Source organism: Solea senegalensis, linkage group LG14 (assembly GCF_019176455.1).
Source record: "Solea senegalensis isolate Sse05_10M linkage group LG14, IFAPA_SoseM_1, whole genome shotgun sequence".
NCBI classification, from domain to species: domain Eukaryota; kingdom Metazoa; phylum Chordata; class Actinopteri; order Pleuronectiformes; family Soleidae; genus Solea; species Solea senegalensis.
The window spans coordinates 13,088,254-13,099,047 of record NC_058034.1 but is presented as its reverse complement, the minus strand read 5'-3'; the positions used below and the strand labels follow the sequence as shown (position 1 = coordinate 13,099,047).

At 40.5% G+C, this 10,794-nt stretch overlaps 1 protein-coding gene across 1 annotated transcript; it reads left to right on the top strand.

Moving 5' to 3' along the window:
* The first annotated feature begins 2,076 nt into the window (after positions 1-2,076).
* lpar3 (lysophosphatidic acid receptor 3) lies at positions 2,077-8,957 on the top strand. Its single transcript, XM_044044080.1, has 3 exons — positions 2,077-2,305; positions 2,996-3,750; positions 7,655-8,957. The coding sequence occupies exons 2-3, from the start codon at positions 3,009-3,011 to the stop codon at positions 7,981-7,983; spliced, it is 1,071 nt and encodes a 356-aa protein (XP_043900015.1). The 5' UTR covers positions 2,077-2,305; positions 2,996-3,008; the 3' UTR covers positions 7,984-8,957.
* The last annotated feature ends 1,837 nt before the right edge of the window (positions 8,958-10,794 follow it).

The window sequence follows — 10,794 nt, the reverse complement described above, 5'->3', positions numbered from 1 at the left end:
ACATTTGGAAGCAGTTTGGAAGCATCAATGTTTCATAACACATTAACAGCTGGGTAAAGATTGAGAAAGAGGGGGTTTTGAATGACTTCACTCTGACTAGAGCATGACTCGATTAATCTGCCAGAACACTAAGATGTTACAACAAGCTGGAGCTTGACTTCTCTCTTGGAGTGTGACTACTGTGCTTTTAACCTGATAAAAATCAAACATGTTTTTTTTTTTTCTTTTAAACTCTTGAATTTGATCTGACATGAGTTTATCTATTATGAGGCCTCTATCACGGCTGCCTCTTTGCAGTGTAATGACTTCAAAAAGGTCTCTTAGCTGATTTCAGTCTGATAAAACGTCAAATGCCACCACATACATTTGTGTATATGTGGCAATGCTGCCTTTATGTTGGCAACATCTCACGTCAACATGTGACTCAAGTTTTAGCAGATGCGGCAAAAATCAAGTCCCTTTCAAAAACAAGAGCAGCGGATTTGCTCTTCAGCTACTCTGTGTATTAGGTCAATGGACTTCAGTGCTCCTTTTGAAGGACATGAGTCATTAAAACAAATCAGTTTGTAATTCATGTTTGCTGTCTAAGTAAGCAATGCATTGAAGTACACAAAATGTTTAATCTAACATGAAGGAGATTTATCTGTGCACTATGTCACTTGGGTGTGTTTGGTCAACTTTAAACTCTTGTTTTGATTTGTCAAGACAATTTATAAACTGACCTAATACTGTATACTCATTCAAAGCTGTTTTTTTCCCAAGTGAGCAAAGTAGGAACGTGGTTATGCAGCACATGTCATGTCAGAGTCTCAGGGAAAATGGTGAAGCTGTTCATTTGTATTTCATGGGATGTTTGAATGCATGCAAACTGTTGAGACTGTGGGAGGTGTGTGGGCATAAAGATACAGATATGGCTTATATTAAAGTTTAAGTGTGTTTACACTATCAACATTATGCAAAATGGCCTCTGTATCTTGCATTTGACTAGAACATGCATGGGTGGGAATGCTGAGGACTGTGTGTGTCTGATGACAACATGGAGAAAACAAATGTATTCTTCAGCAGGACAACAGCCCCAAACGTACACGGCCTATACAGAACCATGCTGCAAGTGATGTATGGTTCACACAGAGCCCTAATCTCACATCATCCAGTGTGTCAGGGATTACATGAAGAGAGACCTGTGGTTAGTTCTCCAAGATGTTTGGAACAAGCTACCTTCAGAGTTCTTATGTACAAAACAACAAAATATGTGCAAGTGTACCAAGAAGAATTGATGCTGTTTTGAAGGTAACATCAAGTATTGATTTGATTTAGTCGGCTCACACTGCATTTTGTAAAAAAAACGTACTGTACAGCGGTTCTGTACATTTTCTGTATGGAAAGAAATGCGAAAAAACATGAAATTGTTTTTCATTTATTAACAAGTTTAAATGACGAGACGGACACAGGTGTAAACTTAACAGTGGCCCATCATTTCCTCAACTTAGGAAGTGTTGTTTTCAAATAAGAATAAGTTAAGAATTGTTACAGAATCTCAATATTGCTGCACCTACTACAAACAAAACAAATATTAAGTATAATAATGAAATTAAGTTCAGTTATAGTGCAGCATGTAGAAAATACTGTCAAACATTTCAACTCGACACTCAGTCTAACAGTCCCAGTTTGAGCATAGATTTATTCTATTTTATATCATAATAATAATAATAACAAAATAAAATTATCTTAATTTGTTAAATACGAAATGGATTTGTACAGATTTTGCCCTGTATCAACCAGATTTTTTTTACGGGCGCCCACTCATCTTGGGGCCCCCATGTGCCTGATCAGCCTACTCTGTACTACTGTTGCAGCGCCCCTGCCTGACAGACGGTTGAACTACACCTTCCATTCCGTTGACTCTATAAAACCACAAAGTTGTTGATTTGAATCGGAATGTGAATCAAGAAAAAATAACATGAATCTGTCATTCATTAGATTTATTTATTTTCAATTATCTTTATTATTGTTGTTATTATTATTATTATCGACCTCTTGTGGTCAACCGGAGGAATTCACATGAGAGCGGACGGACGGGCGGAGGCGCACACGCCCTGTGCGTCACTATGCTGAGGAGTCAAAGTGAAGACGCTCCATTCTGCTGCTGCCTTCACTTCATCGTTCTCTGCATCGCTGGCGTCGCCTCCCTCAGTCCACAGCCACGGAAACTCAGCGGAAACATGTTCATTACCTCTGCGCGGACTATTTCACAACTTTCAGTGTGCTGACCTGACGCACCGAGGACGGACGTCCTTCACCGCAGGTAAACTCACCTGGATCACTGTTGTTCTCTGCTGATCGCTGTAACTTACTTTGACATTCTTTGTTCTTTACTTGGTTCCGTGCGGACATTTCTCGACACCTGAGCGTGTGCGTGTGTTTGTGTGTTGTACTCTGTTGTGTGTGTGCTCTCATTCGCGCCTGTCGAGAAGTGGCTCATGTCGAGGTGAAGTAAGTTGCATAATAAAAAGTTAAGGGACAAATCTGAACTTCAGACTGAGTTACTTGGAGAGCTCCAGCACATCTGTGTTGTTTACCTTTCACATTTAAATCTAACACAGTTCTGCTTTCATTTGACTGACTGTGTCGTTTTCATTTTAGTATGTTAATATTGATTGTGATTTATTATCATTACCTGGGTTGTGGCATGTGCACTTGCCTATGGAGTCGAGCCAACTGAGTAACAAAAGAAGCACTATGTGACAATCTAGTGTAGTTAAGTGTTTCAGCTCACACTTCTCTTCATCCCAATCATTTTCTGTCATAATTTAACTGACAGCGTTCACCGTAACTGCTTCTGAAATACCTTCAAGGCAACTGAAGTGTTGTTGACAGTTTACTACACTTCATATAATTGTTTCAGATTTTTTTATTTAACATTTTAGATAACTTAAATGTACTGAAACACCCTAAACATTTGCTTCGCTTGTGTTTTCTCCCTCTCTTTTCACAGACTTGCCTCTAAAATGGCCGAGCAGAACCACAGCTGTCATTACAATGAGTCCATGGGCTTCTTCTACAACAACAGTGGCGCTGATGACAAATGGGACAAGACGCAGCTCATTCTGGTGCAGGTGGTGGGCTCGCTCTTCTGTTGTTTCATCCTCGTCTCCAACGCCATGGTCGTGGCTGCTGTCATCACCAACAAGAGGTTTCACTACCCTTTCTACTACCTTCTGTCCAACCTGGCTGCCTCCGACTTTCTGGCAGGCATAGCATACGTGTACCTCATGTTTAACACGGGGGAGATGTCGCGGAGGCTGACGGTGAAGGAATACTTTATCCGCCAGGGTTTGCTGGACATCAGTCTCTCAGCCTCGCTGTCTAACTTGCTGGTTATAGCTCTGGAGCGCTACATCTCCGTCATGAACTGGAAGGTCCACAGTAACCTGACAAAGAGGAGGGTGACCCTGCTCATTGTGCTCGTGTGGGCCATCTCCATCTTCATGGGGGCCGTGCCCAGTCTGGGCTGGAACTGCATCTGCAATGTGAGTGACTGCTCTCAGCTGGCCCCCATCTTCAGCAGGAGCTACCTGATCTTCTGGTCCATGTCTAACCTGGTGGTGTTTCTCGTCATGGTGGCCATCTACATGCGGATCTACACCTACGTGAAGAAGAAGACCATGATGCTCACGCCGCACACCAGCGGCTCCATCAACCGCAAGAGGACACCCATTAAACTCATCAAGACGGTTATGGTCGTACTCGGTAGGTGACGCTCATGAATCTTGGTCCCAAAGATGAGTTTACTCAGAGAGTGATTATTATTTTCTTGATATGAAAGAAAACCTGTTGTGCGTGTCACTAATTTTAAGAATAGAATAGAAAAAAGTAGAATAAAAAGCCTTTATTGTCTTTGTACAAGACTATAATACTATTAGACACATTATGTGTCAGAGTAAGGTTTTATTTTGTCTTTTTAGTATCAGTCTTGTGCTCATTCTGAGTTTGAATTCTACCAAAACAAACTTGTTTATAAAGAAAGCAACCACCGCATCTAATCCATTTTTCTCTTATTGTTTCTGAAGTCATTTATCTTTCACTGAAGAGAATTATTTATAACTTGTAACATAGTAAAGTGATTAGTGTCACAACTGGTCCAACGAACAGTCAAAAAGCCAAAGGCTTTACAGGATGTGCAAACAGCTGGGAGCATGGTTTAGTCTTTTTGTGCTATAAATTCTTCAAAACTGTTAATCACTGTCACTCATCCATTATCAGCTAATCATAAATGCTTGCATGGCCCCCATTTGTTTCATTTTCGACGGCCCTGAATTTGAACAAAGTTCACAAATGGCTGAAGCTTCCTTTCCGTCTGCTGCATTTCCATCCGATGAGGCAGCCAGATATCCTTCTGTCCGCTGCTCTTTGTTTACGTGCTGCAACAGGATACCTGCAACAGAGGCACAGTCCCTAACTCACTGCCCTCCCAGCCATGTCCTTGAAGAAAGGAACAATGGGACTGAGCTGGAGCACTTTATTCCCATGGAGTGCCGTAACACGCCATTAGATCCTCACTGTCACGCAAGGATAAGACAAACACATAGTCGGTTACCAACAAATCTGCTGACACAGATGCAGCTCGTAAAGCACTACAGGTTAGATGAGTCAGTCGTGCAGCTGCTGGATACGTTGTTTTTATACTCTTTTCATATATACACACAAGTTAGCTGTAGAGATTCAGCACAGTCGCCTGTAGGATCATCCTCTCCCATTGTCCCATTGTGGGCACTCTGCTTTCCAGATGGTTTGATAATGTACTGTACGCAGTGTAGCAGCCTGTACCACTGCGCTCACTTTATTCTCGACTGCTATGTAATTATCCCTTCCTGCAAGGACACTGCTGCTCAGCCTGTGTGGTGTACCAGCCGCACCACACCACACTGGCCTTCAATGAACGTTCCCTCCTACTCCCTACCCTCCCAAAGAAAGTCGAACCTATACTTGAGGACCCTGTCAATTGCTCTCAGATGCTGTTATTTGTAGCTTGTGAAAGTGTTGGTACACAAGTGACATCTTTTAAGTTTCCCTCCACTCATAAAAAGCTTTCTGCGTATTGTTAACTCTCTTTGATTTTGTCTTTCACCACGTGTAGTTTTCACATTCATGTGCCGGAGGATGAAAGTTTCATTTGTGTTTAGTGAGTGAGTGAGCTGTGTGGTTAACGAAATGTCCCTTAAAAACCTATTACCTTTAGTGAAAAGACACCATGTTGTATAGAATGAATGAATGAATGAATGAATGAATGAAAAATAATTCTACAGCAGGTGCACTAACCTTCTTGTAAAAGAAAGTATGTACACTAACAGGTGTAAGGTTAACAGTCATCAAAGCTGAGGAAAGAACGAAATTCACAAATCTATGAGACATGAAGTTAGATCCAGGTTCAAGGGCTATAATAATCAGGAAAAAAGACTTGGCTTTTGTTCCAGTGAAAAGCTGTCTGCTCAAGTGGAAATGGCAACTGGAAAAACCAGTCCGGTGTTGGATAGAGATGTTATCACACATCGTCGCTGCACTGAAGGAATAATGCAAGATTTCAACACATTCATGCGTGAAATTTTGTGCTGCAACTCAGTTACACGTCGATCAAAATTGCAAATTCTCAGAGCAGGACGTCATCTCTAACAGACGCAAATGTCACTGCATGTCACCTCCGGATGGGCCAAAAAAAATGGACATAGAGTTTGCAGAGCTCACACCAACAGACGTCGATGCTCCACCTATAGCTCTGAGCAATGATTTTGTGTTGTAGGTCATCAAACACAACCTCAGGTTCCACCAGTCAAACATATTACGTTTACTTTCTTTTCTTTATTTTTTGAACATCTTGAAACCTTCCACCAAAAATCATGACTTTTAAGCTAAAAGCTTTCATTTACTTTATGTTATTTCCCTTTGTTTTTCCCTCTAATTAATTGTTTTTTTTTGTTTGCTAGACTTACTTTCTTTGGTAAATGAATTGTTTTGTGCCCCATATTCGTCCCACAAGTCGGAGGTTCCCCACCGCTGATTTAAGTGCATCTACCACGGTCAAATGATTACCAGAAGGAACATGTGCTCCAAATGTGTTTGCAAAACGCGACTTTTTTTTACAGTCAGCGATGTAAAGGGGGGAAACTCCACTGTTAAAATTGCAAGTAAAAGTCAATTTAATGTGGTCCCACTCATTTTGGACATGTGGTCCATCAAAGACAAAGAACAAACACAGGCTACAGATAAAATAGAATTTGTTGTAAAAATGTAGCAATCTTTACACTTTGAGGCCTCAGCGTAGAGAAAAACATCAAAATGTAGATTGGCGTTTCTTCCAGACCTTCTCAGTCTATGTCTACATGCACACAGAGACAAAAAAAATGCACAAATTGAAAAGAACAGTACTTGTTTTTGTTCTGCAGATGTATTGAAAGCGGACATGTTGGTAGTGCGGGCAAGTTGCCGCTTGTCGCTGCTTCCCTTCCCCCTCAGTTCCAGAAAATCTTCTCGTAGTTTTGTGCCCAGGCATGTACAGTATGATTATATCGCTGGAGAATTACCTTCCTTAGTCGCCACTATCTTATTAAACAGCACCAGATTGGTTATTATAATGTTTTACCTTTAATGTATGAATCCACCAAACTCATTTAAACATTTTTTATTAGTTTACATAAGTGAATTGTCAAAATTGGCTGTCAAAAGGATAAAAATATTAATTAGTGAGTGAGCTACAAAAGCTGCCAGAGACTCCCTGGTTCCAGCTTCTCACATGTGATATATTTTCTCTGTTTAAGAACATAGTAAAAAGTTCAGTTGTGAAATTCATACTCTATCAGCGTACACCATAGCCATTCATAATGGCTATGTTTTTTAAAGTATTATTTATTGTATTGTATTTTATATCTGTAGATTAAATAATTAATCATTCAGCTCAAAATGAAGTGCTGAAGTGGGTTATATACCAATCAGCCACAACATTAAAATCAGTTTAACTGTAGCTCTACATGTATGGAGAATAACTGAACCCACAAAATGACACCAAAAGCACTTCGCACATGGTTCAGATTGAACTCTGTCAGAATAGGACACAGATTTTCATGAATGGGCCAAAACATTAAAGGCAGTTTCTGATATTAATTTTAATGTTGGAGCTGATCAGAGCATTTCAGACTCTATCTTGGCCAGGAAGAAATTCCAAGCAGAATATGTTTTGTGATCATAGACTATACATATCCTTTGTGAAGTCGTCAAGGAGGTAATGATAATATATTAAATATCCACCAGGGGTGACTCCGCTAGTCACAAAAAGAGCTCTGTTTGAATGGATGTCTATGGGAAAATGAGCCTGTTTATGGTTAATGTTCTACTTTAATAGCACTTGGATGTCAGTGTAGTAAATTATGTTCCCAGTTAGAAGAAAATAGATTAAATATGGCACATATTGAAAACAGCAGCCTGTTTGTCTCTTAACCTCCCTTTGGAAAACAGTATGCTTCAACGGCATCAAAAGAGGAGTTCCAATACTTGCTACTTGTGCATGATCAAGAAATATTAGTAGCCTTTTGTAAGTAGGTACTCAAACTCTTGAACAACTGTTCTCAAAAATCTGTGTGTTCTGGTTTATTTTTCACTGCAGGGGCCTTTGTGATCTGCTGGACCCCCGGCCTGGTTGTTCTACTGCTCGATGGCCTCAACTGCAAGAGCTGTAAGGTCATGAAATTGAAGCGCTGGCTGCTGCTCCTGGCCGTACTCAACTCCGTCATGAACCCCTGCATCTACTCCTACAAGGACGAGGAAATGTGGACAACCTTTAAGAACCTCATGCGCTGCATTGGAAATGGCACCCGGCGGCAGCGGTCAACGAAGGCCAACACCAGGCCGCTCAGCTCTGCTCATGATACGGGCAACAGTCAGCTACCGTCAGAGGAGATGAAGAGCGATGATCAGGGCATACTCAAGACCTGAAGAGGAATTTAGCAGAACTCGTGCCCAGCTTTGACTGGATGTACCTTATGAAGATACAGATTGGAGATGACTTGAAAGAGAGACGACACGCCTTGTCTTCATTGTTGACCTCAGATTCAGCGTACTGTCTTGATGAGACACTGTGAGCCAACAGCTCCAGATTAGATCTGAGGTTATGGTGAGATGGAGATAAGAGACTTTGTTGCACTACTAACAACGAGTAGAAAAAAAACTCCCAAGGAACGCTTTTTTATTGTTTATTTCATAATTTTGTCGTTTTTGAACACGTATAGTGAGCGAATGCTGATGCTGTTTCATCCTCTGTGTTTTAGTCTCCATCATCATCATCATCATCACATGGATGATGATGTGCTCATGGACTGAAGACAGAGCTCAGTGTGAGAGTACATGGCCATACATTTCCTCTTTTATCTCAGAAAGAGTCAAAATCATGCAAATTAGTTATTTTATGCATGTTTTGCTTTACAGAGGAACTGGTCTATCTGTGCGTTAGCTGGCATGCTCAGTGAAACCCGATTCCTTTGGCTATTTCTGTTCTTTTTTTAATCATTGCTACCTATTTTTGTTAGGCAGTTTTGCTTCGGGGGGAATGATAACGGCATCACTCCTCTCTTCACACATCGTCTATTTTATCTGCTCACAAACAGAACAAACACATAAACTGACACTTCTAGCAGTTTGTCATGCAGGCAAACACGTTTACCCTGTAGCATTGTTACACATCCACCTCGTCCCAGCTCACTGGCTGCTGTTGCTCAGAGGAAACAGCTGCTCACCTGAGAGTGTGTGTGTGTGCATGTGTGCGCGTGTGTGTGTGTGTGATTGTGAGTGTTATGAGGGGGGATTTACGACACACTGGATTCCTGCTGGAAGTTGAGCATACACTGTGTACATGCAGCAACCCTAAGAGGATATGACTGAATGCCACTCCTTCTGTGACATCATTAAAGCTATTTTTTGGGGAGAGTGTAGGAATGTCACATATGCGAGTGTTGTGTAGAAAAGGTTTACAGCTTTAGTGGTTTGTCTTCATTGAACTTTGCTTATTCTTGGTGAATGCTTGTGCCGTGCGACCTTTGTAACGTGACTGTCAGACGTGTACATTTGTAAAAAGTCAACTGGCCGTGATAAACAACAGCTTTTGCTTCATGACTTGGATTTACTTTTTGGTCAAATGTCATGATAATGTGTACAGTATGTCTGTTTTGTCATGACATGACAGAGAGAGAGAGAGAGAGAGAGAGCAGTAAGTTCCAGTACCAGTGACTTTTACTCATACAAACATCAGTTTTAATGTGATTCTCTCACTTTCCCACATGTATTGAATAACTGTTGTTCTGATATGTTTTAAAAACACAGTATAGTAATTTTCCCCCCAGAGGTTGCTGTAGGACCATTGTTGTCCCTTGGGTGACCAGACCACCACAGTGGTGTAGTCTGATAAAGCTCCACAGCTGTTAATGATGGTATTTGTCAGTAAATTGTGTGAAGAGATTCACAGTCACCAGAGAATAAACCCACAGAAGAAAGTATCTCCTAATGTTTCATTTACCTGAGTTGATTCATTCGGGGGAAAAAGCTTGGATCTTCTCTCCAGTGCTGCCACGTGTTTGCCATACATTCTTTAAGTAAAATGTCGCAACAACTTTTAAAATGATTGGCATTAATTCTGGCACAAAAGTATAATGACATATTTGCCCCTTTTAGTAACTTCACTTTTAGGTTTACGACTAAAAACCTGTGAAAAAATTCATTATAAGATGATGTTGAACTTGCAAAAACATTGTTAGCATGTCTCTAGCCTTTGAAAATGTCATACCCGCCTTAATGACCCAGTCAAATTTAAATAGAATAACTGTCACTTACAGATATTAACTGCTCTATAGGATAAAATAGGACAACAGCACATGCTATATTTAACTGTATTTAACTATATTTAACTTAGTAAAGTCTCAGTGAGATTAAAATAGATTTTACAAGAGGGGATCTGACCGAGTTGACAGTGTTACACATTTTATACAAACAAAAGACAGCAATGACACACTGTAAAAGAAATACAATACACAATATCCTGTCAATATATTAAATGAAAGCACAATATCACAAAGTGACTCAGAGAACATTTACCATAACCGATGATTATTAATATAAATTCCCTCAAAGTTCACTTCTAACACTGGGGAGCGACATTTGCATGTATTTGTCGTCAGCCTCAGAAACCGTTGCAGTTTGGATATAAGTGCACTAACTTAAAATAACGCTCATTGTCCAAATCATTGTCTGAAACTCCTGTTACATGATTTGCACTACAGTCCGTCGATGAAGTACCACTGCCTGAGACTTGTGACGCCCTAGAGCTGCCACTTCTGGAGGATTTATTCTGTCCAGGCCAATTAATGAATGACCTTTAGTTTCCATTCACTCACTCACTCACTCTCTTGTTGCCCAAAGACCCAGTAAAATAAATAACTCTTGAGTTTGTGTGTGTGTGTGTGTGAGTGTGTGAGGGGGGGGGAGGGTTCCAATTAGAGTGAAAAATACTTACATCAGTAAGTACACACACACACACTCTCTTGAACACTGCTTTGTCTAAAACACAGTAAACGGACACCATTTGAATTACCCTGTAAAATACATGTATAGTTTATAAACCATATAATATTTGCATCTAGATGTAAATGAGTGTGAGTGAGTGTAACAGTCTACGTACTGAAAACATACCTTAGTTCCTCTGCCCTTCCCATGAAGCCTTTGAATCCTGTTGAAGTCACAACCTTGTATTTACTCACA